Below are 26,166 nucleotides of genomic sequence, written 5' to 3'. Positions count from 1 at the left end.
GAAATATAAACACAACTACACAGACATAAAAATTTATGACTCTATAGACATAATGTTTTATTTCACAAATTAATATGTATCTATGACATACAAACCCTCAGCCTAATTTTAATTATGCTCTAAAATCTAAGTGCCAGTGAATGTATATAGAGATTCCCTTCTTGAATACTTGTTTGTTAAACATGATGTTGTTAAATATGATGTAAAAATCAATGTTAATAAATTCTTTAATAAAAAATTAATCAAAGAGGTAATGGCCAAGATTTTATAATAACAACAAAAAAGAACCCAAAATAACAGTGTGCATATCACATGAAAATAAATCACTTCATAAAATATCTTTTTAAGGTACATGTATGAGAGTACATGATGCAAAGCTATGGTTTGTGGTGAGTATGGTATGAGTTAGGTATCCACCCCAACTTCTTTTGGGATGACTGTAGGAAGATTTCCTTCAAGCTTAACTCCAAACAACACAAGTCTTGATGTGGGTAGGGGCAAACCACTCAAGCTGAAATATTCACAATTTAAAACTAGAAGCAGGAATGCAGTGGATCCAGTTCTACTAGGGATTAGCCACCAATATGAAACAAATTCTCCTGGAATACTTCATCCAGGAATAAATAACTACTGTCATCTAAGGGCTACAAAAAGCACTGTATTAACACTGTACCATGAAAAGCTGAATTTCATATACAGGTACTACACACACACACACACACACACACACACACACACACACACACACACACAGCTCTCTTCAATTTACACTTCCCTGAAAATTTCAGCACCATATGGTTGCCAGGGCTTTATGGATATCTTGTCACTTTGTGGACACATCCCTTCGTTACCAAATGAAGAAACTGAATCTTAGATTACAAATGCCCTAGGAAACTACAAAGTTGACTCAGAGCAGAGCTTGCTGAGATCAGACTCCTGGCCCCAGTTTTTTTCCCAAGAATCTTGACTTGAAGGCCCACAAGAGCACAAAGCAGCACATTCTGCCAAGGACAAGTAGATGACCTCTCTCTCTCCCCCACTTCCCCTCCCTCTCTCTCTAACTGACTGTTTCTTATACCTTTGAACTAATTTTTTACTAGTGCCTAAATGAAATATTTGGACCAAGAGGCCCCCATCCCTTAAAGAAAAAGTTCTTCAGACTGCCTGCTGAAGTTGCATAAGAAAATCTGTTTTCCTGTTAAAGGAATTTCTCTGTTAACTGTGTTGTTTTATTGGGAGACTTATTCATATAAAAATAAAGTGTTGTCTCCTCCCAACATCTCCTGATACAGAAGTTCAAAATAAACAGGTTAACTTTATACTACTGGGAATTGAATTTAGTATTACAAATATGAACAGATCACTGCCTACAACAGTCTTAAAATCACAATTGACTTCTGATTTCCAAATGCCACAAAGTGTTTTAATTTCCTCCCAACTGTTATTTTTAATGATATCAAGATGCTTATTATAACAAACAGGAAGAACAAATGTCTTTCTCAGGCCAAAGGCAAAGTGAAAACAGATAACCAAGGAAAAGATGCTGTGCTAGTAAAATCTCAGATATCCTTTTTAAAAGTTGTGATTTTTTTGTTTGGACAAGACCATCTCTCTGAAGTCTCTTCCAGCTACTGGAGTTTCTTCCCTGTTTACACTGTATGGATTTTTACATATTCTAAGTTCTATAGTATTTGAGGCAGAAAACACCAAGTCACAATCTGAGAAGTATCAGAACTGCCACCCTGGCATTTCTCAGTGTTGCAATAGCCCAACAAATGTTCGCTGATTAAGACATTTGAGAGACTGCATAGAATCTGGTTTAAAAATATACAGGCAGAAAATTCAGAACTATTGGGAGCTTTAGGGGCCACATGAAGCTAAGTCTCCTCTAGTAAACTTTCTTAAACTTTTCTTTTTTTTTTTTTTTGTGGGTCATGGGGCTTGAACTTGGCCTGGGCACTATCCTTGAGCTCTTCAACTCAAGGCAACTGCCCTACTTCTGGGTCTAGGCATTGTCCCTGAGCTCTTCAGCTCAAGGCTGCATCCCTACAATGGAGCCAAGCCCCACTTCCTGCTTTCTAGAGGTTAATTGGAAATAAGAGTTGCAGGTCCTTTTGTGCCTGGCCTAGCTACTCAGGAGGCTGAGATCTGAGAATCCAGGTTCAAAGCCAGCGGGGGCACAAAACCTTCAGCTGAAGAACTCAGGGCCAGCCCCCAAGCTGAGTTCAAGCCCCATGAACCATTAAAAAAACAAAAACAAAAAAACAAACTGGAAGTGGAACTGTGGCTAGCCTTGAGCAACTAGGCCTTGAGTTCAAGTCCCCTCCATCACAGACTCAAAAGAATAGTTTTAATTATCAGTGGAACTAATAGTTGAAGCAAAGAACTGAGATAACACAAATTCACAATGCAAAGTATTTAGTGGCAAATAAACTGATACCATAAAGTTCAATAAAATTTTAACTTAGCTTTTCAAGAAATATTCAAATAGGGGCCAGAAGTGTGGCCTAGTGGTAGAGTACCTACCCAGCATACAAGAAGCCCTGAGTTCAATTACTTGGTACCACATACATTGAAAAAGCCAGAAGTAGTGCCACAGCACTAGCCTGGAGAAAGTGACAGGCTCTGATTTCAAGCCCTAGGACTGGCAAGAAAAAGAAAGAAAGAAAGAAAGAAAGAAAGAAAGAAAGAAAGAAAGAAAGAAAGAAAGAAAGAAAGAAAGAAAGAGAGAGAGAGAGAGAGAGAGAGAGGGAGGGAGGGAGGGAGGGAGGGAGGGAGGGAGGGAGGGAGGGAGGGAGGGAGGGAGGGAAGGAGGGAGGGAGGGAGGGAAAAAAGAGAAAAAGAAAAAGAGCCAAGGTGGCTCACGCCTGTAATCTTAGGTACTGAGGTGGCTGAGATCTGAGGATTGCAGTTCAAAGCAACCTCAAAGCTAGCCATGGCACTAAAAAACTTGAGATGCTTAACTCCAATTAACCACTAGAAAACGGGATGTGGGGCTGTGGCTCAAGGGTAGGGTGGTAGCCTTGAGCTAAAGAGCTCAAGGACAGTACCCAGGCTTAGAGTTCAAGCTCCATGACTTACAAAAAAAAAAAAGAAAAGAAAAGAAAAGATGAGGAGGAGGAAAGAAAGAAAGATTGACTAAAATAGTCATGGCCATTAATAGTTCAAGGATAAGGAAATAAAAGGCCTTGAAATAGAAAAAAAAATCTTCTTTTGCTCCAAGCCTTTCCCATAACCATCCTACTTGTGCCGTAATCTTGGCCTAAAGCATTGCTCAGCTTCATCTCAGCCTCAGCTTTTTGTTCAGGAAACACATTCCTTGGTTTGTTCCGATTCAAGCTGCCACCGCTTCAGTGAGACACTAGGCTTCAGATCTCCTATTGACCCATTTCATGAATTCTGCCTGCAGGCCTCTCAGAGCACATGGCTAACTAGGTAGTTCTGAATACTTTCCCTAGAACTTTATTCTCACCCAGCCCCTTTGCAACCAGTAAAACAGATACAAATTCTGAAACTTAGAGATTTCTGTACATTTTTTTAGGGAGGGGGAAGGTGTTATTTTGAATTTAGCAGAGTCTCACACTAAGCTCTCTGCCTCTTGAGCTCTCTAGCCTTTTTGTTTATTTGTTTCATTTTTCTTTTAATTTTTATTATAAAGGTACAGATGGGTTACAGTTTCATAAGTCAGTTTAATAATGTCATCCCTGTTTGTTAAACATAACATTTGAAATATGATGTAAAAATCAATGTTAATAATTCTTTTTTTAAAAAAATGTCACCCCCTCCCTCATTTTCTCCCAGTTTATTACTTACGTCTCACCCCGCCCCCCAAGTTGTATAGTTAATTTCCAACATAATGTCTAGTGAGTATCATTGCTGAATTAGTTCCCCCTCTCAAACAGTACTACAGTTAAGGTACACAGCTGTGTACCATCCAGTCCAGCTTGTTTGTTGAGATAGGGTTTTGTAAATCCCCCTCCCCTTTTTTTTTTTTGACTCAGGCTAGCCTAACCACTTTCCTCCCAATCTTGATCTTCCTCTCCTACTCTCAGATGGCCAAGATTACAGGCTTTAGGCACATCCTTCTTCTAGATTTCAGAAAATTTTACTGTTACTTCCCTGAAACCACTTTCCAGATTCCTCGAAGTGTTAGGACACTCAAATATGTGTTGGGGATTAAGACAAGTTGACCCCAGAGTCTTAGACTCAATCTGGTGCCTGCATGGTTGTTTCTCAGTATATCCAAGTCATCTTTCGGTAAAGCTAGAAAGCCCTTTGCTCTACCCTACATGAACTCCTTCCTACTCACCTACAAGAACCCTGCCAAGGAGATTCTTTAGCAACTCAGGTCAACATACTGTGCTGGCTCCTTGGTAGGGAAAAATTTATATAAATTCTAATAAAAAAAAACTAACTAGGAATTGAAACTTCCTGTAAGAATGATAAAATTTCAACCCGAGTGAGAAGGCTCATGCCTGTAATCCTAGCTACTCAAGAGGCAGAGATCTGAGGGTCAAGGTTCAAAGCCTGCTGGGGCACAAAAGGACCTGGGACTCATCTCCAACTAACCTCTATAAAATGGGAAGTGGGGCTTGGGGCTTGGCTCAGGGGTACAGCAGTAGCCTTGAGCTGAAGACCTCAGGGACAGCACCATGAACCACCAAAAAAAAAAAAAAAAAAATGATAAAATTTCAGACTGTGGGGCCGGGAGTTTGGCCTAGTGGTTAAAGTGCTTGCCTACCATGCACAAAGACCCGGGTTCGATTCCTCGGTACCACATACATAGAAAAAGCCAGAAGTGGTGCTGAGGCTCAAGGGGTAGAGCTCTAGCCTTGAGAAAAATCCAAGGACAGGGCTCAGGCCCTGAGCTCAAGCCCAGGACTGGCAAAAAAAAAAAAAAAAATTTCAGACTGTGATTCAATATTCATATAAAGAACTTAGGAAGACAAAGGTCTGAATGGGTCTGGGTCCTATCTATAGAGAGGTCCCTCCTGGCTTTCATCACTTGAAGAAGGAACCACTAAAAAAGGAAACATACATCTTGACCAAAACAGAGCAGACATGAGATGAAGCTCTTAAATAATAAATGTTGAAATAGCACTAACCATATACAAATAGTCCAAAAAAGAAGTTGGGCAATGAGGACTCTAAAGTATCAAATTTTGGTGTGGCCTTTGGGCAGAAAACCTCATTATAACAAACCAGATTTGGGTAAGACCCAGGAAATCTGGGAACTGGTTCTGTTTCATGGCACAACCAAAAATGTTTAATTGTCATCGTATAGACAGACAGATAGGCAGAACTGTATCTATCCATCTAGATAGATACATTTATATATATATATATATATATATATATATACACATACACACACACACACACACACACACACACACATACACACAGCTCTAGGTTCAATCAGGTTTGCTGAAGAGGGAGGGATCTTCTAAAATTTTCAGCACTAAATTGTGCCACAGAACACACCAGGAAATCAAATGAAAGCAATGCATAGACTGTCTAAATTTTAAGCACTTAAACCACCCAGTCCAATACCTTCCCTACAAGTATGCATTTGTCCACATAAGGCTTTCATAGGTCACCACAATATCCTTTCAACAAATATCAACAAAAACTACAATAGTTAAGATACTGTGTTTTCAGTGACAGAAAAACAAAAAACTACACGTTCTTGTTTATGTATGTTATGAATGTAAAGCATTATTTTAGGCCATCCAGTTGCTACCAGTAAGAATTCATAGAAGACTCCTTGAGAATTTGCAGAAGAAACAGACATTGAGTATAATAATAGTTGGGAAGAGGAAATGCTAAGTGTATTTGGGTATGGTGGCTCACACCTGTAATCCTAGCTAAGTAGGAGGCTAAGATCTGAAAAATCACTATTCAAAGTCAGCCTGAGGGACCAGGAGGTTGGCCAAGGGGTAGAGTGTTTGCCTAGCATGCACTAAGGTCTGGATTCAATTCCTCAGTAGCACGTACCTTGAAAAAAGCTGGAAGTGGTGCTGTGGCTCAAGTGGTAGAGCTCTAGTTTTGAGAGAAGACCAAGACCGAGCCCCATGGCCCCATGACAAACCAAAAAAAAAAAAAAAAAAAAAGTCAGCCTCAGCACTAAAGTCTATGAGACTCTAATCTCCAATTAATCACTAGAAAATGGGAAGCGGCGCTGTGACTACAGAGGTAGGGCCCTAGCCTTGAGCTGGAGAGCTCAGGGATAATGCACAGGCACAGAGTTCAAGCCCCACAACTGACAAAAAAAAAAAAAAATGACAAAAGGCCTGGACTGTGGCCTAGTGGCAGAGAGCTTTCCAGCATAAATGAAGCCTTGGGTTCAATTCCTCAAGACCAAATACACAGAAAAAGCCAGAAGTGGTACTGTGGCTCAAGTGGTAGAGTGCTAGCCTTGACAAAGCTCAAGGACAGTGCCCAGACCCTGAGTTCAGGCCCCAGGACTGCCCCCGCCACCCGCAAAAAAAAAAAAAAAAAAAAAATGATGACAACTAGTTAGTGACTAAAGCAATGGCTTTATAAGTTTTCACCAATCTATATCTTAATATCTTCAGTACTATATGTAACATTAGGTTTTGAAGGGTTTGGGGGGGTGCTTTTTTTTTTTTTCTTTAACCAGTTCTAGCGTTTAGAACTCAGGATTTGTGCTTGCCAAGTACATGCTTTACCACTTAGCCATATCTCCAGAAACACTGGACTTTGAAAATCAAGGATATAAATGAATTCTGTCTTCACATTATTGTAATTGAAACTGAGCTCTAAATTACAGCTCTTTTCATGTTTTAGCACCTAACCCAAAGAAGTTACAGATCTGTCAATCTGAATAAAAATAAAATATATAGAAAAAATAACCCTGGTTTTTCCATATGACCTTATCTACCTTATCTACTTAATCATAACTCTATTATTTAGATTCCCAAGCTGGAAAGTAAAAATTAAGATATAGTTAAACATTGTATTTCTTTTTGATGTAGATTCTTCTGGTCTTTTATAATTTTGTGTGTGTGTGTGTGCGTGCCAATCCTGGGCTCTGGGCCTGAGCACTATCTTGGGTTTTTTCTCAAGGCTAGTGCTCTACTACTTGAGCCAAAGCACCATTTCTGGTGGTTTTTTCTATGTATGTGGTACTGAGGAATTGAATCCGGGCCTTCCTGCATGATGGGCAAGCACTCTACCATTAGGCCAAACTCCCAGCCTGTCTTTTATAATTTTTAATTGTTTTATTAAGTAATTGTATAAAGGAGTTACAATTAGATAAGTCAGGTTATAAGTACAATACTTCTTGGACAATGTCATCCCTTCCTTCATTCTCCCCCATTTTCCCCTCCCATCTCTACCCACAAGTTACATACTTCATATTTTACATAGTGTACATAGAATGCAATGAGTACAGTGACTGCATTCTTCAGGATTTTTAAAAAAGACATTTTGCTTGTCCAAATACTTTGAAGTATACCCCCACTAAAACTTTTTCTTTAGAGATAAATGCAGTGGAATGGAAATAAGAAATTCCAAAACTAATAATTAAAAACCTTTAGTCTTTAACTACCTTCCTCCTTTTAAGTCAAAGAACTTACTTAGGAAACTTCCTACCACAGTTAGAAACAGATCAATTTTATCTCTACTAATAATGGAAAAGTGGCATCTCTATCAATCTATTCCTTCAACATATTTTGTGAAATCTATTCCACACAAAGGACTCCACAACAAAGAATTTTTAGATCCAGAAACAAGCTCTCTTAATAGACTTTTGCAATTGTGGAAAAGTGAAATACACATAGGAATGCTTTGTGCATTACAAAAGGCTCCTGTATCCCACTTCAGGCACTGCCTTCAATCTGTCACTTCTGACTTCTTTCCCAGTTGTGTGTGTTTATAATGTTTTCTCCTGGATCAGGGGCTATTTGCATGCAGCATGATGTAGGCAGGATTGTGTAAAACGCACCTATGTAATATACTTACCGTAGTTATACTGAAGAACGAAAGATAGGTATAAATCTATCAAGTAATTATTCGAGGCTACATATATACAAAGTGCTGCAACAATTATAAAGAAACTAATGAGTACTTTGTTGCTTTACTTCTCCTATTTCAGGAATCACCAAAGAAGAGAATTCTCCAGGATCTCAACATAAATAGTAGTTACATTAGGAAAACCTAACTACTGTTTTATGGTTAAAAAAAATAACTTGCCATGTACCTCTGCGGTATGTATGTGTGTACGTATGTGTGTGTGTGTTGGAATGTAAGCGTCATTCAAGTAACAGTTCTTGATACACCATCATTACTACTGTATTCAAGCAGTATTACACTGGAAGTTACCTTTCTCAGTGTTATTTCTGCAGAAAAATACTGAAGGCCAAACAGCGAGCTACACTTCTGCAAATCAAGGGAAAAAAAATAAGCAAAAAGAAAGGAAGCAGGCAAAGAGAAGGAAATCACGTCGCTAACTGTAGCAATGGTCCCTTCCTTTACGAGTTCCAGGCGCGTTCCCCGTGCGCTCCGAGAGCTGAGGAGAGGAAAGCACCACGCCGATGTCCACCACCCGGGATGTTCGCCTACTTCAATGGGAAGTGTCTGGGAGAAGTCAGAGGAACGCGTTTTCTCCTTCGGGGAGCCTCAGAACTACTCCACGGCGGCGGCGGGGAGCATCCTCCCCGGGCACACACCTGCAGCGCCCGCGGCTCCTCCCTCTCCCCCTCCCAACCCCGGGCTCCGTCCCGGTCCGGAGTCGGGCGCACCGTTAGGTCCGGTGTCCGGCCCCCTCGGGCCCCTCCGGCGCCATCGGGTCGCGGGAAGGACCGAGTGCACCCAGCCCTGTGAGTTCCAGTCCTCAGAGCCCCGAAGCAGGCGCGGAACGCCGTCAGGATACGCATTCCAATCCAACTTGGGGAGCAGCTCCACCGGAGCGCTGGCGTAGGGGCAGGGCCCCCGACGTGCGCCCGGGGACCGCCGGCCCGTCCCGCCTTCCTCCGTCCCTACCTGTCCTCCGAGACGCTGATGACGCCCTCCTCCTTGGGCACGATCACGGCCATGTTCACCACCTCCTGGGACCCCTCGACCCGCTGCAGCAGAATCGGCTTGCGGGTCAGCGGTTTGGGTTGGATCTCCGCCGCCATCGGAGGAGGGGGCGCGCCGGGGGCGCCGCGTTCCGCGCCGCGGGTCCGGGCTGAGGAGAGGGCTCCGGCACAGGCACAGGCTGACACCAGCGGACACGGACACGGAGGCTGGCCGGAGCGGGACGCGGGGAGCCGGCGAGCATAGCCCGGCTGCCCTCCCTGGGAACGACTTTGCGCTCCCGTCTTGGGACACCCAAACCGCCGCCACCAGGGGTTGCGAGCCGGCGCCAAGACCGGAGGAGGGGGGCGGAGAGCCAGGGGGCGGGGACGAGGGCGGAGCCTGCCGCAGGAGTGGCCGCTGGTGGGCGCGAGGGCGGCTCCACTTCCGGGAGGGTGGTAAAGGAGGAGGGGAAAACCTAAAGTCAGAGGCGGGGCGCTGGCGACCGCTGCGCTTGCGTAGTCTGCCCCACTGCCGATTTCCGCCCCGCCCCTCGGCCACTCCCGAAGCTGCCCGCGCTTCCGCTGGAAGCGTGCGCTTTTTGTTTCCCTTCTTCTCCCATGGTCCGTTTCCAAATTAGTGTTCTGTCCCCGTCACTCCTAAATCTCTTGTGAACGCGCACGTGCACACCCTCGGGAGCGCGCTCTCCAGAGGCTCCGTCGCACCCGGATTCACTGGAGAGGGAGTGGAGGTGGGAGGGGAAAAGGATGCCTATGCCGGAAAGAGAAGAGGCCTACAGAAAGGAAAGAAGCCTTGACTGGAACACTGCTGCGCATGTGCGAGGTTTACCTGGCCTAGCGGTTTAACTAGGGAGGTCGCTTTGCGCTCCCGTCATGCAGTGGCCACAGGCCACTGGCTCGTAGCGTAAACATCCTGGGAATTGTAGTTTTCTTGGCCCTCCTTTTCCTTGTCCTGAAATGACCCATCTAAAGCTGCATTGACCCCCATCGCTCAGCGGTTTCTAGAGTTATTTTCGAGTCAGAGCCAGAGCCTGGCTTTCAAGGCGAGGAACTACAGAGCTAGTCCAGCTGAGGCAGGATATCTAGGGCCAGGCTACTTCCCAGTGAGGTGGGGGAAGAGAGAATCATTTTGAAGGAGATCATATGTAGCTATCCATCTCCCCTTTTTATTTAGAGGGTTAAATGACTAGCCAGAGCCCAAGGCTGCTTTTATCCCCAAGTTAAAGCTAAACGCCCCACCAAAAAATTTGAGCTGCCATACACAGGATAAAAAAGGATGGATATTGTTAATATCCATCCAGATCGTTTGCCATTACACCCACTCTACCTTACATTTTAACTCAGAGCCTCCTAATGGGAGTCAAAATACTATTGCTTCTTATTTCACAGAATTACTACAACATAGAGCGCACCTGAAAGTGACATACTTTCAGTTGCCTTATAAATTAGCAAAGCCCTTGAAAAAATCAATATTTGTTATTTTGTTGTTGCCAGGAAGGTTTTTCTTTCACCCAGGGGAAAGCATTGCAGTGAATTTTAAGATAGGTAAAGGATGTGAAATGGGAGATTGTTTAATGCAAATTCAAATATTCTCATACTAATTTAGGAAAAAATACTGAAATTGGTGTTATGGAAATGGATACTTAAAATAATGCTCATCAGGTACCATTTGAGAAATTTTCACAGATCTGTATTACTCAGGCTACCATTTAGACAACCTCTAGGAAACAGAGGAGCTAAACTCTAGTTGGAGCTTTTAGCTAGGGGGATGACAAAGGGGATTATTCTTAATAATTGGATTAACTATTGCTTCCTTTAGATTAACTCTTCACCGTTGGAAGACCTATTAGGGAAGAGTATGAGACTGGGGAATGGAGGGCTCAGAGCAATCTCTAACCCCTTCCTTGCTAGTAGCACCCACCATACATTTTGGGGGCTCATCCTCAGTGACCCAGATTGGCAATATAAAGATTGCTTGTGCCAGGTGTTTGGCCTAGTGGTTAAAGTGCTTGCCTAGCATGCATGAAGACCCGGGTTCGATTCCTCGGTACCACATACATAGAAAAAAGCCGGAAATGGTGCTGAGGCTCAAGTGGTAGAGATCTAGCCTTGAGAAAGTCCAAGGACAGTGCTCAGGTCCTGAGCTCAAGCTCAGGACTGGCAAAAAAAAAAAAAAAAAAAAAAAAAGATTGCTTGTGGAGTAGCTAGGAATGTGGGTTAATGGTAGAGTGCTTGCTTAGCATTCATGAAGCCCTGAGTTCGATTCTTCAGTACCACATAAACAGAAAAGCTAGAAGTAATGCTGTGCTGTGCTTTGATTCAAGTAGTAGAGTGCTAGCCTTAAGCAAAAGAAGCTAAGGGACAGTGCCCAGGCCCTGAGTTCAAGCACCAGGACCAGGAGGGAGAGGGAGAGAGAGAGAAATCATCAGTGTTCTGCTGACCCGAGAAACAGTGCGTCAGTCAGCAGCAGACCCAAGAACTAACAGGCAGCTGTGTGTCAACCTCCAGGCTGGGGTTCAATAGCAAGACTCAAATCTTGGTGATGGTTTACAGAAAAATGCAGGGCCCTGGGACTGTAGGAGCAGGGATTCTGAGCCAGAGAAACAGGGAAGGTCTTAGGTGTCAAGACTACCAAATAGCTAAATGTAAAGCACTTGGGAGTTGGAACAATGAGGGGAGAAGAGGGTAGATGTTGAAGTGGATTTTAGGCAAATATAAGATCAGAACATGCCTGCATGGTGGCTCACATCTGTAATCCTAGATACTGTGGATGCTGAGATCTGAGGATCAAGGTTCAAAGCCAGCTGGGGCTGAGAATCTAATCTTAGCTCCAATTAACCTCTAGAAAACGGGAAGTGGAGCTTGGCTCAAGAGTAGGGCAGTAGCTCAGGGACAGCGCCCAGGCTCAGAGTTCAGGCCCTATGACTGACCCCCCCCCCCCAAAAAAAAAAAGAATAGAACAAGAGGAAGTCTTGCTGTGGCTCAAATGGTAGAGTGCTAGCCTTCAGACCTTGAGCTGAAGAGCTCAGGGACAGTGCCCAGGCCCAGAGTTCAGGCCCCACGAATATAACAAGAAGTGAACTCTAAGAAATGGAAACCAGAGATATATTGTTGTTGTTGTTGTTTTTCTTTGTTGCTGTTTCTGTCTTCTTTTCATCTTGTTTGTTCATGTCTATCTTTGGTAAGTTAAGGGGGTACAGAAATGAATAGACAAAAGGTGAACAAGTGTAGCAGTGGTGCACATCAGACACTATATTGATAGTGAACTGTAAAATCTGTGGATGGGACTGGGCCGGGAGTTTGGCCTAGTGGTTAAAGTGCTTGGCTAGCATGCACGAAGACCCGGGTTTGATTCCTTGGTGCCACATACATAGAAAAAAGCCGGGAGTGGTGCTGAGGTTCAAGTGGTAGAGCTCTAGCCTTGAGAAAGTTCAAGAACAGCGCTCGGGCCCTGAGCTCAAGCCCAGGACTGGCAAAAAAAAAAATCTGTAGATGGGAATAGGAAGGAGAAACTAGAACTGAGTGAGAGAAGGGATGATATTATCCCAAAACATATCGACTCTTTTACCTGACACATAACTGTATCCCCTCTGCACGTCTGTCACTTTTTTTTTTTTGCCAGTCCTGGGCTTGAGCTCAGGGCCTGAGCGCTGTTCTTGAACTTTCTCAAGGCTAGAGCTCTACCACCTGGCCTCAGCACCACTCCCGGCTTTTTTGTATATATGTGGTACCAAGGAATCGAACCCGGGTCTTCGTGCATGCTAAGCAAGCACTTTAACCACTAGGCCAAACTCCCAGCCCACGTCTGTCACTTTTATAACAACATATTTTTTAATTTTAAAATGAATACTTGTTTGTTAAACATGACATTTGAAATATAATATAAAAATCAATGTTAATTCTTTAATAAAAATGAAAAAATAAACTTTTAAGAAGTTGGGTGATGGGGCCGGGAGTTTGGCCTAGTGGTTAAAGTGCTTGCCTAGCATGCATGGAGACCCGGGTTCGATTCCTTGGTACCACATACATAGAAAAGTCAGAAGTGGTGCTGAGGCTCAAGTGGTAGAGCTCTAGCCTTGAGAAAGTCCAAGGACAGTGCTCAGGCCCTGAGCTCAAGCCCAGGACTGGCAAAAAAAAAAAAAAAAAAAAAAAAAAAAGCTGGGTGATGGTGGCTCATGCCTGTAATCCTAGCTACCCAATAGGATGAGATCTGACGAATGGATTTCAAAGCCAGCCCAGGCACAAAAGTCTATGAGACTTATCTCCAATTAACTCCCAGAAAACCGAAAGTGAGGAGAGGGATACAGGAGGGTGATAGAGGAAGGGGTTGGTTGGAATTCATTGTACACATGCATGGAAATGTCACAATGAAATCTCCCACTTGTATAGTTAATGTATGCTAATAAAAATAAAAGAAAAACAGTAGAGCATTTATTAAAGTGTCCCAAAGCATCTCACTTGGTCTTTTGAAACCTTTCGCTTCACCTGTAAAGGGTAGATAACTAGAGCCTCAACCTCAGAGTCACTGAAAAACAAAAGTAAAACTATTCATTGGAAAGAATAAAGCCACGCCTGTAATCCTAGCTACTCAGGAGGCTGAGATCTGAGGATCAAGGTTCAAAGCCAGCCCAGCACAAAAGGACCTGAGACTCTTAGCTCCAAAACGGAAAGTGACACTGTGGCTCCAGGGGTAGGGTGGTGGCCTTGAGCTGAAGAGCTCAGGAACCACATCCAGGCCCAGAGGTAGGGCCTTAGCCTTGAGCTGGAGAGCTCAGGGATAATGCACAGGCCCAGAGTTCAAGCCCCATAACTGACCAAAAAAAAAAAAAGATGACAACAGACCTGGACTGGCCTAGTGGTAGAGTACTTTCCGGCATAAATGAGGCCCTGGGTTCAATTCCTCAAGACCATATACACAGAAAAAGCCAGAAGTGGTACTGTGGCTCAAGTAGTGCTAGCCTTGAGAAAGCTCAAGGACAGTGCCCAGACGCTGAGTTCAGGCCCCAGGACTAGGCCCCCCAAAATGGTGACAACTAGTTAATGACTGAGCAATGGCTTTATAAGTTTTCACTAGTCTATATCTTAATATCTTCAGCACTATATGTAACATTAGGTTTTGAAGGGGTTGGGGGGATGCATTTTTTTTAACCAGTTCAGCCTTGAGCTGAACAGCTCCAACACAGTACCCAGGCCAAGTTCAATCTCATGACCCAAAAAAAGAAGAAAAAAAAGAATAAAGCCATTGTTTGACAAGTAACAACTAAAAAGGAAGAAAGGAAAGATAAGAAAGAATTGGATGGGAATAACAGAGGGAGACACACAGCTGGACAAAGGACAGGATAAGGACCATGTCTTTTTCTCAAAGGAGGAATCTAATGGTCAGAATTGAATACAAGTCAGGACCAGACCATCTTGCAGTAGAAGTCTCAACACTTCAAACATCAAAAATGTGAGACTATGGAATTAAATGTAACTTCTGCTTTTCCTTTTAAGTCCATGATTTAGAATTCACTGTTTGGAATTTCAGTGATTTTTCTTGCTGACTCAGTTATGCATTGGTGCATACTTTGAAAATCCCTACAGTATAAAGCTAATGGTCCCTTGGCATACAAATACATGACTAATTATGCCTCTTCCAAAAGAACATCTTTTAGTTACAACCAATAGCATCAGAAAGCATCCTTATTTCTTTCTCCTTTCCTATCCTCCCACCTGCCTTTTTTTTTTCTTTTTTTTCTTTTTTTTTTTTTTTTTTTGCCAGTCCTGGGGCTTGAACTCAGGGTCTGAACACTGTCCTTGGACTTTCTCAAGGCTAGAGCTCTACCACTTGAGCCTCAACACCACTTCAGGCTTTTTTTTCTATGTATGTGGTACCGAGGAATCGAACCAGGGTCTTCATGCATGCTAGGCAAACACTTTAACCACTAGGCCAAACTCCCGGCCCCGAAAAATACAGATTTTTTACACCCTATTCCTGAAGTACTGAATGTGAAGGAGTATTCAAACCTTTTGTTTCTTTTTCCTTTTCTTTTTTTTCAATCCCAGGGCTTGAACTCAGGGTCCACACTTGCTAGGCAGCTACTCTTACCATTTGAGCCATGTTCCCAGCTCAAAAATGTGAACCTTCCCTCTTCCTCTCCCTCCCCTCCTCCTCCTCCCTCTGTGTACTGGGTCTTGAACTCAGAGCCTGGGTGCTGTTCCTTAGCTTTTTCACCCAAGGCTGGCATATCACTTAAGCCACAGCTCCATTTCTGGAGGTAAGAGTGTTTTAGATTTGTCTGCTCAAGCTGACTTCAAACCTCAATCCTTGGATGATGTGCTGTATATAAGCAACCATATTTTTTTTTAATAAAGTTAGATCTGCACTTTGAAAAAAAAAAAACTCAATCCTCAGATCCTCAGATCTCAGCCTCCTAAGTAGCTATGATTACAGATGTGAGCCACTGGTGCCTGGATATTTTTTTTTCTTTCAATGGATTTTGATTTTCATAGCAGGTTCAAATCAAAGTTGAGTATAAAGCACAGGAAATTCCCATGACACACACTGTTCCTCCATTCCCCACGATGACTATCCCCCCACTCCCCATCAGTGACCTAGATGGGAATGTCATCCAGAATCCATAATTTACATTAGGACTTACCCTTAATGTTGGATAAATGTGTCCACCACTGTCACATAGAACATTTTCACTGTCCTAAAAATCCTCTGCATTGAGTCAGAAGTGTTCTACTGGTAGAGTGCTTGCCTAGCATGCATGAAACCCTGAGTTCAATTCCCTGGTACCAGATACACAGCAAAAGCTGAAAGTTGTGCTTTGGTTCAAGTGGTAGAACACTAGCCTTGAGAAAACCCAAGGACCTGAGTTCAAGCCCCAGGACTGGCAGAGGGAGAGAGAGAGAGAGAGAAAGAGGGGGAGGAGAGAGGGAGAGGGAGAAAGAGGGAGAGAGAGAGGGGGGGGGGGGAGGGAGGGAGGGAGGGAGAGAGGGAGGGAGGGAGGAAGAAGGAGGAGGAGGAGGAGGAGGAGGAGGAGGAGGAGGAGGAGGAGGAGGAGGGAGAGAGAGATCATCTGTGTTTAATCTGTTCAGTCCTCTTTCTCCTCCATCTCTGACAATCATTTACTATCTCTATAGTCCTATGTTTGTTGTTGTTGTTGTTTTATCTGTGTGAACTCTGGGCCTGGGCACTGTCCCTGAGCTATTCAGCTCAAGGCTAGTGCTTTTGAGCCATTCTGAGCCACAGCACCACTTCCTAGTTCTATGTTCTTGCAGATGTCTCATAGAATATACTGTTCAGATTTGTTTCTGTCTGTTAGTAATATTCACTTAAAATTCGTCTGTGAGCCAGGTGAGGTGGCTCACACCTGTACTCCTAGTTACTTAGGAGGCTGAGAGCTGAGGATCAAGGTTCAAAGCCAGCCCAGGCTTTGGGTCTAACATCTAAAAAGTCCATGAGACTATTATCTCCAGTTAACCACCAGAAAACCAGAAGTGGTACTGTGGCTCAAGGGGTAGGGTGGTAGCCCTGAGCTGAAGAGTAGGGACAGCTCCCAGGCCCAGAGAACAAGTCCCAGGAACGACAAAAAAAAAAAAAAAATCCTCTGTGGTTTTTCCTACTTTGATAGCCCATTTCTCTTTAGCACTGAATAATATTCTATTGTCTGGATGTGCCACCGTTTATTCATTTACTTACTGGGGGAGATCTTGGCTGCTTCCAATTTTTAACAACTATGAACAAAGTAACTACAAACATCTGTGGGTAGGCTTTTATGCAGACATAAGTTTTCAGCTCCTTTGGGTAAATACCAAGGAGCAAGAATACTGGATCATACAGTAAGACTATGTATAGTTTTGTAGGAAATTGCCTCACTGTCTTCCAAAGTAGCTGTACCATTTTGCATTCCCACCAGCAGTGACTGATAAGTAGGTATGTCAAAATTCAGCAAAACCAATTCTGCAAATTTTGGCTGAGTGACTAGAACAGTGGGAGTGGAAATCAACCTTAGGGAAATAATGGTAGGATAAAAATGATTGAAAAGAGGAAGGAAGAGGAAGTTCTTCTTTCTGTTCCTCCTTCAATTTCTCTTCACTGGTATTTTCATGCTACCACAAACCAAATTTATCCACTACCTCTGAACTGGGCGGGAGGAAAAACAAAGTCTGTGGCAGATGAGATACGCTTCTTAGAAATCCCAGAGCAGGGAAATCCCAAATACGTTTGGTCAAGAGGAGATGAATTTACTATTGCTACAACATGGCAGTTAAAAAAAAAAAAGGCAACTAAGTAAAAGCAAGAATGCACCCGGCCAGGAATGTAGCCTACTGGTAGAATGTTTGTCTTGCATGCATAAAGCTCTGGGTTCGATTCCTCAGTACCACAAATACAGAAAAAGCCAGAAGTAGTGCTTCTACTCAAGTTGTAAAGTGGCTCAAGTTGTAAAGTGCTAGCCTTGAGAAAGCCCAAGGATAGTGCCCAGGCCCTAAACTCAAACCCCAGGACTGGCAAAAAGAAGAATGCAAAAAAACCTCAATTACTTAGTTTCTAGTCATTCATGGGTCTAACATCTATTAAAGTCCTTGACTTTGCTCAAGGGAACTCAGCCTACCTCATCATTCCACAGACATTATCTAACTATATTTCTTTGTTTATTTTTTCTCCCTTTTTTGTAGAAAAATGTTTGTGTCAACTGGGTGTTGGATGTGATCCATGCTTGTGAAATCAAGAGCAGAGATCAAAGCTGTTCATATCTATGGCTTATCATTCAGTCAAATCTCTAGCTCTGAGGCACACTGAGCAAAAACAAAAGAGAAAAAAAAGCAAGAGAAGTTGGTATGGCAAAAATTTTGTTTTAAAACATTTGATTTTGCTGAGGTCTAGTGTATAATTATTTCATCTGTCCTACTCTAAGAGTTCTGCATTAAGTGAAACTTTATAGAAAGAATAATGAAATTAAATGTAACTTGTGGAGAATGACATGCCCATGTCAATAGTTAAATGGGGAAAGTGTGTGTGAAATATGTCACCATTTAAAAAGTCAGGCCTAAACTAAAATACAACTATAGTTGGTTGGCTAAGAAATGGACATGTGGGCCAGGAGTTTGGCCTAGTGGTAGAGTGCTTGCCTAGCATGCACAAAGACCAGGGTTCAATTCCTCAGTACCACGTACATAGAAAAAAAAAAAGCTGAAAGTGGTGCTAAGGCTCAAGTGGTAGAGCTCTGTCTTTGAGAAAGTCCAAGGATAGTGCTCAGGCCCTGAGCTCAAGGAAAGAAATGTACATGTATATCTTGGAGGAAGTATAGTTCAATGATAACTTTTTGTTCAGTTTTTCACTTAGAATTAAATATATGGGAAAGATAAATGGATCAGTTAAAATAAATGAGCTCATCTTTTTCTTCAAGGGACCTTGATTAAAAGTCAATGGTTAGTGACCAAAAGTCTAGTGTTGTAGAATCTTGATAGAATGACATCATCTAAAATTCTTTGGATATATCTGATAACACTTTTTAAAGTTTTTCATAAGCTCAAAGGGTCAACATAACATAAAGAGATCACTACAGATAAACTAGCTATTGTATACATTTAGGCATCAACATGGTGTTAGGTAAAGCTCTTCTCATCCTCAGACTAAATTCTTGTCAAGCACATTTCCAAATCAACCCTTCTGTTGCACTGATTCTGCCATCCAGCACAAGGAATGGTGTGAAAAGGGAACTCAATACTGACAAACAAGAAAGGTTGATTGGATATCAGGACCTTTGTTTCCAGTAAATGTGAGCAAAGAGAAAGCACATGCTCACTTTTGCCATATCAGTAGAATTTTCTTAGTAGTTTGGCCAGAGGCCAAACAGTTCAGGACAAGCCAACCAAAGTGGCTCAAACCTATAATCCTAACTATTCAAGAGGCTGAGATCTGAAGATCAAGGTTCAAAGCCAGCACAGGCACAAGAGGACGTGAGACTCTTATCTCTCTATATATAATGGAAAGTGGGGCTTGGCTCAACGGTTGGGTGGTAACCTTGAGCTGAAGAACTCAGGGACAGCACCCAGGGCAAGTTCAAGCCCCATGACACGCAAAAAACGTTCAGGACAAATGTCCGTTACTCCTCTAGAGTAAAATTGATTAGCATCGGGTTAATTTCCTACAAGAACAGCAAATATCAAGTGAAAATAGCTTTTGTGCTAAAAGATTTAATCTTTTATTTTGTTTTGTTGGTTCTAGAGCTTGAACTCTGAGCCTACTTGCTGTCCCTGAGTTCATCAGCTCAAGGATAGTGCTCTACCACATTGAGCTACAATGCCACTTCCAATTTTCTGGTGATTAATTGGAAATAGGAGTCTCACAGACATTTGTGCCTAGGTTGGCTATTCTCAAATCTCAACCTCCAGCATAGCTGGGATTACAGGTGTGAGCTGTCAGTGCCTGGCCTAATGCTTTTATTTTCTGGCGACTTCCATTGTTTCTCTAGGGGGGAAAAAACCTAAACAAAACAAACAACAACAACAAAACCTCTAAATCAGTGGGGGTGAGATAATAAGTAAAAAGTGTTCAGCTACATTACAAAACAAATTGAAAGCCCTAAGGAAAACAGAATGAAGATAATACATTGATTGATCCAAATTATTAACCTCAAACTTTGGGCTCCTACATGAAATCACACATCCGTTCTGTTGGCTTCTATAATATGCATTCAACTTTACTTCCAGGGTACAAAATTCTAAAGGATTTAGATAGCTTAATAAGATATATGTTATGAAATCATTTATATAATTAGAATATAATAAACCAAAATAAATTTTGTTAAACAGGAATTTATATGTATTATTTTCATAGATCAAGTTGTTATTTTGTTTTGTTTTTTTCTCAGTCATGGGGCTTGGACTCCGGGCCTGGGCGATGTCCCTGAGCTCTTCAGCTCAAGACTACACCCTACCCCTTAAGCCATAGTGCCACTTCCTGTTTTCTAGTGTTTAACTGAAGAGTCTCAGGTTCTTTAGTGTCTGGGCTGGCTTTGAGCTGCAGTCCTCAGATCTCAGCCTCCTGAGTAGCTAGGATTACAGGCCTGAGCCACCATGCCTGGCTAGATCAAGTTGTTGTTTATTTTGTATTTTGTGTGTGGGGGGAAGTCATAGGGCTTGAACTTGGCCTGGGCACTGTCCCTGAGCTCTTCAGCTCAACACTACCACCCTACCCTAGCGCCACAACCCCACTTCCCATTTTGTAGAGGTTAATTGAAGCTAAGAGTCTCCAGTCCTTTTGTGCCGGGCTGGCTTTGAACCTTGATCCTCAGATCTCAGCCTCCAGAGTAGCTAAGATTATAGGTGTGAGTCACTGCTCCCGGCTGGTCAAATATTTTTTTAAAGATAATTCTGTGTATGTGTATGAATCTGTCTGTATCTGTGTCTGTGTCTGTGTTGTTGGTGCTAGAGTTTAATCTCTAGGCTTGAACACTGTCTCTTATGTTTTATTCAAGGCTGTCATTTTCTACCACATGAGACACAACTCTACTTCCATATTTTCTTTTTTTTTTTCTCTTTTTCTCTCTTTTATTTTTGCCAGTCCTGGGGCTAGAAATCAGGGCCTGGGCACTGTCCTTGAGTTTTCTCAAGGGTAGCACTCTCCCACTTGAGGCACACTATACTACTTTTGGATTTTTCTGTGTATGTGATACCAAGGAATGGAACCCAGGGCTTCATGCATGCTAGACAAACACTCTACCTCGAGGCCATGCTCCCAGCCCCCATTTTTTCTTTACTGGTTAGTGGAAATAAGAATATCATTGATTTTTCTGCCTGGCCTGATCTTGAGCGGCAGTGCTCAAATCTCAACCTCCTGAGTAGCAAGGATTACAAGCTTGAAACACCAGAGCCTGGCTGTTAATTTCCTTTTGAGACTGGAGGGGGAGGGGGGAACAAAAACAAAAACAAAACAAAACAAAACAAAAAACAGAATGAAATTGAATGATGAAGGAAAAGGAAACATAACAGGTTCCTCAAAGCATCTAGCCTTGTTCTCTCAGATTTATCTTTGTAAAACACCTCAGACCATGTTGTTACTCCCTAACCTAACATCATCTGAAATCTTCAAGAGCTTTCTGTGTTTCTAGAACAAAACCTGCACTTTACATCTGGTTCAAGCCTCTTTCTACAATCCTATTACCCACCACTACCCTTTCAAAGGCTGTATCAGTGACATGGTACCAAAGAGAAGGATTTCAGTTGCAAGATATTTGATTAGATCCTTGTTGTGCAATTAAAATTCTAGTTTAAATAGGATTTAAAGGGAAGGCCACGTCATTAGAGTTGGTCAGGTCATTGGCTCTATTTATTTGCAATATACTCAGGAAGATGATGGTATCTTTCTCCTTTGGTTGACTCTCCTAGCAACAAGAACAAAAAAAAATGGAGGGCCAGGAGTTTAGCCTAGGGGTAGAGTGTTTGCCTAGCATGCATGAAGACTCAGGTTCGATTCCTCGGTACCACATACATAGGAAAAAAAGCTGGAAGTGGTGCTGAGGCTCAAGTGGTAGCACTCTAGCCTTGAGATAGTCCGAGGACAGGGCTCAGGCCCTGAACTCAAGCCCAGGACTGGCAAAAAAAAAAAAAAAATAGGATAGAAGCAGCTTTGCATGCTTCCTCTTTCATGCCCCAGAGCAGTTCTGCAAGCATTTTTCTTTCCCAATCATCAACCCAAAGTTTTAGGCTTATTTGTTAATAGACATATCTAGCCCTGAACTAAATGCCCTGAGGAAGCTATGGCAAGTTTGTGTAGGACTAAAGGACATACCTCTCTGGAAAACAGTTGTGACAAGGAAGCAGATTTTACTGATTGGCTAAGGCCAACCTGACCTGACCTGAAAATGAGGTCAATTTTACTTTATTTCATGGCTGGGAAATTTGTAGAGAGGATGGACACTGAATAAATGCATCAAGAATCCACACTATTCACAAAGTTTTTGATCCATAATTTAATTGTTTCTTCTGGTTCTGGGGTTCAAATTCAGGGCCTGGGTGCTGTCCCTGAGCCTCTTTGTACTCAGGGCTTGCACTGTACCACTTGAGTCACAGCACCACTTCCAGCTTTTTCTGAGTACTTAATTGAAGCTAAGTGCCTCACAGACTTTCTTACTCGGGCTAACTTTGAACTGTGATCCTCAGATCTCAGTCTCCTGAGTATCTAGAATTACAACCATGAGCATCTCTCTCAGCTTTCTTCCATAATATAATTTAGTGCCTCTTTTTCAGACTCTCTTCCTTAGTTTATCTTTCTGGAAAACCTTTATTTTTTTCCTTCACCCTACTTCAAGCATCTTAGCCTCTGCAAAGTTATTTGGGATATCTTGTCTGATGAAAAATGGACTAACACTTTCTCTGCATAAATTCTTTTTGTTGTAATAGGGTCAAAATCTTGGGCCCTGCACATGCCTGGCAAATGTTTTTCCATTGAGCTATACCCACAATGTGTCATTCTTGTACCAAGAACAGACTTAATTCATTACCTCTACCCAATGTTCATCAACTATTTGTTGAACAGCTTTTTCTCCATGGGTAGAAGTTTAACTTCTTGGAGATAGAAAGCCTATTTTATTTATGTTTACTCTCAGTACCTAGAAAACAATCACAGAATATATGAGTGTCCCTTAAGTAAAGATTGGTTCTTATTTATTCTGTTGGTAATCTTCCTCACCAAAGTACATTCATTGGGTGTAGGTGTGACCTCTTCTGACATCCTTAACTCAAGAAAATCTGCTGGCACCAGTGGCTCATGCTTATAATCCTAGCCACACCAGAGGCTGAGAACTAAGGATCACAGTGAGACTCTTCCAAAAACAAAACAAAACAAAAAAAGCAAAAAAACATCAAGAAAAGCCAGAAATGGAGCTGTTGCTCAAGTGATGGAGCACAAACCTTGCGTAAAAAAGGTCAGGCACAGTGCTCAGGACCAGAATTCAAGCCCTAGCATTAAGAAACACAGTCAGGCAGAGCAAGAGAGAGACAGACAGACAGAATTACCTGCATACAGGCTACTGGCTGATAGAAAATGAAATGGCTGAGTCTCCAGTCTTGATACTTTTTGTTTGGAATTAGAGGAATACTGAGGTCTTTGGGGGTACAGGGCTTTATGAGTCGCTAACAATGCCCTCTGCCACAAAAAAGGAAGAAACCAGAATAAAGGTTTCCTTCTAAGCTGGGACAGCCTCCAATCCTAGCTACTTGAGACACAGAGATGGGAGATCCCAGTTCAAAACCAGCCTGGGGGAAAAAATGTTTGAGAGCTACCATTTCAGTCACTGGGTGCAGAGGTACATTCCCGGTATCTCAGCTATAGGGGAAACACAGTGGCTGTCACTCCCAGCAATATGAGGAAATACAAATAGGAGAATCGCAGTCCAGGCCTGCTTAGCGCTAAAGAAAGACTCTACCTTGAAAACAACCAAAGTACAAAAAGGCTAGAGGTGTGGCTCAAGTGACAAAGTACCTGTCTTGTAAACTGGAGGCCCTGAATTCAAGTCATAGCTGGTGATTTAACCAGCCAGATTGTGCAATTGCATGTTAGCTTCCACGATTCTGTTATCTTTATAATAGAAAGAATGAGAAAGAAGGTAGTAGGGTTGGTAGCCTGGCTCAAGTGGTAGAGCGCCTGCCTGGCAAGCTCAAGATCCTGAGTCCAAACCCCAGTACCTCCCCAAAGTGAGATTACTCTAAATACCATTTCCTCTACCTCTCCAAAGTGAGAAGCCTATACTAAATACTATTTCCTCTACCTCTCCAAAGTGAGAAGCCTACTCTAAATACTATTTCCTCTACCTCTCCAAAGTGAGAAGCCTACTCTAAATACTATTTCCTCTACCTCTCCAAAGTGAGAAGCCTACTCTAAATACTATTTCCTCTACCTCTCCAAAGTGAGAAGCCTACTCTAAATACTATTTCCTCTTGCTTCATGACTTTCATCATTCCTCACCAAAGAATATCTGAGGATACAGTAGAGAATCAAACATTTCCAAAATAGGAAATAGAATTATGATCATTGTCAACAATGTATTACTATACCTACTCTCAATAGGGTCTGGTATATATGGCAGAGAAATGTAGGAAGCAACCAAACAATTTCGAGGAAGCTAATAAGAAACTGACAAATAAGATATAGTCTGCAAGTAATAACGTTGATGATACTAATGCAAATATTCTGAAGGGTCTGGGGATTTGGATTGACATAGGCAGTGTCATTATAGTTACGAAATCCAGCTTTATGACCCCAGTGAAGTTGCATATAAATGTAAAAGTAAGAGACTATAAATAAAGACATGGTAGTGGCATATCAGCTTCGCATCTGTGTGGCACAGCAGCCACATTATTTGACTGACTACTGAAGGAGTGATCCGTGTGGGATGATATTGGTTAGGGCAGGCTCTTGAAGGAGTGAGTCACCGATTTTTGAACAAGAGGCTGGCATGAAACAGATAGTACTCAAAAAAATATTATCTTAGCAACTGGCTAGAGAGTGAAGTGACACGGGGGAGCACAGAGCAGGGAGAGATCAGGTAGGAGGCAGCAATGCAGACGAGGGGATTGGAGCCGGACTAGTGTGTGGGCTGTGGCATATATCTGAGATGCTTCTGAGAATGCATTGCAGCTGATTGTGTAACAGCGTGGGCTTTGCAGACAAACTGACTTGGACTCCAATCCTGGCTCTACCGCTGACTACTTCTATAACTAACCTACCTACTCTAAATCCATCCCCTCATCCACAAAAATACAAGCTAATAGTATACCAGTGAGATTTTTGCCATTTCTTGCATCTGGTATCTGAACATTCTTCCTGATCTAAGTGAGCCAAGCTATTCCTCTGTCTGTGTCTAGCAGCAAAGACACAACAAGCACATGCTCTGAGAAGGTCCAGTTAAAATTCAATAGTTGGGAACTGGGGCTGTGGCTCAAGGGGTAGGCCTTGAGCTGAAGAGTTCTAGGATAGCACCCAGGCCCAGCGTTCAAGCCCCATGACCGACAAAAAAAAAAAATACTCGTCTCTCTGAACTCAAGGGTAGATGCATAATGGGACTATGGGACAGTGGTTAGTTTCTGGCTAGCCTGAGAGTCCAGAAGCATGACAGAATCTACAGAATCTTGTTGACTGTGGTGGTATATAACAGTAATACCAAAGATAGAGGCTGTAGTCATAGGATGAAGAGTTTGAGGCCATTCTGGTCTACATAGGAAGTTTAAGGCTAGCCTTGAACTTAAACATAGTGAAACTCCATCGTGTGTGTGTGTGTGTGTGTGTGTGTGTGTGTGTGTGTGTGTGTGTGTGTGTGAGTCAAAAGGCTTGAATGCTGGGCCTGGGCACTGTCCATGAGCTCTTCAGCTCAAGGCTACTGCCCTACCTCTGAGCCTCAGCCCAACTTCCCATTTTCTAGTAGTTAATTGGAGATAAGAGTCTTGTAGGGCTTTTTGTGCTCCAGCTGGCTTTAAAACTTGATCCTCAGATCTCAGCCTCCTGAGAAGCTAGGATTACAGGCATGAGCCACTACAAGTGGCAAAACTCCATCTTATAACAAAGAAATCTTTACTGGGATTTAGATTATTAACCGTGTGCTCTGCTTATTCCCTTCGATTCTCCCTATATCTAGGCCTCTACTTTTCTGTGGATGCTATGAATTGCCTGCTGCTATCTTCCTATAAATTCCTTTTCTGCTTAAATTACCGACTGTTTGCCAGCAGGAATCCTGAGCAGAGCACAACCACAAAGGGCTGCTTTCAGAATTAAAAAAGATAGTATATTTGAGGCCCTTCACCCAGTCTCTACCATCGTTATGCTTCCTAAATGATTGATCTAAGCTAAAAGACATCTCTGATATGATCGTCACCAATTTTGGTAGCTAGAGGTGTAAGAAGAATATAAAGGAAGAGTAGGGAAGCAAACATCAAGTTGTTACCTGCCTTCCTCATCATGGATGCTTCTAACATATATAGTATAGAACATGTCTGGCAAGAATATGATTGGCAAGACAGCTTACCTGAAAAGGGTTGACACAAGAATGGCAAAGGTAGAACCTCTCTGCATGTTCACTGAGAATACAGAATTTGCCTACATGACCAAGTCCAAACTTGTTAGCCAGTCATATGGGAT

General features: G+C 42.5%; 1 protein-coding gene across 4 annotated transcripts in view; it reads right to left on the bottom strand.

Moving 5' to 3' along the window:
- The window catches only part of Wdfy2 (WD repeat and FYVE domain containing 2), a 229,439-nt gene that overhangs the window by 153,172 nt on the left and 50,101 nt on the right, over positions 1-26,166 (bottom strand). For 3 of the 4 annotated variants that reach the window (XM_090342199.1, XM_090342202.1, XM_090342200.1), the window contains exon 1: positions 9,007-9,339. The exons of the other annotated variant lie outside the window; for it this stretch is intronic. In XM_090342199.1, the coding sequence (XP_090198325.1) occupies positions 9,007-9,143 (137 nt within the window). In that variant the 5' untranslated portion in view covers positions 9,144-9,339. Of the gene's footprint in view, positions 1-9,006; positions 9,340-26,166 lie in introns of those variants that run through there. 4 annotated transcript variants of the gene reach the window in all.

The sequence above is a fragment of the Megascapheus bottae genome, chromosome 11 (genome assembly GCF_031878675.1).
Source record: "Megascapheus bottae isolate mThoBot1 chromosome 11, mThoBot2.hap1, whole genome shotgun sequence".
In the NCBI taxonomy this organism is placed as follows: domain Eukaryota; kingdom Metazoa; phylum Chordata; class Mammalia; order Rodentia; family Geomyidae; genus Megascapheus; species Megascapheus bottae.
Note: the sequence above shows the minus strand (reverse complement) of the source record. Positions and strands in the feature narration are given on the sequence as shown.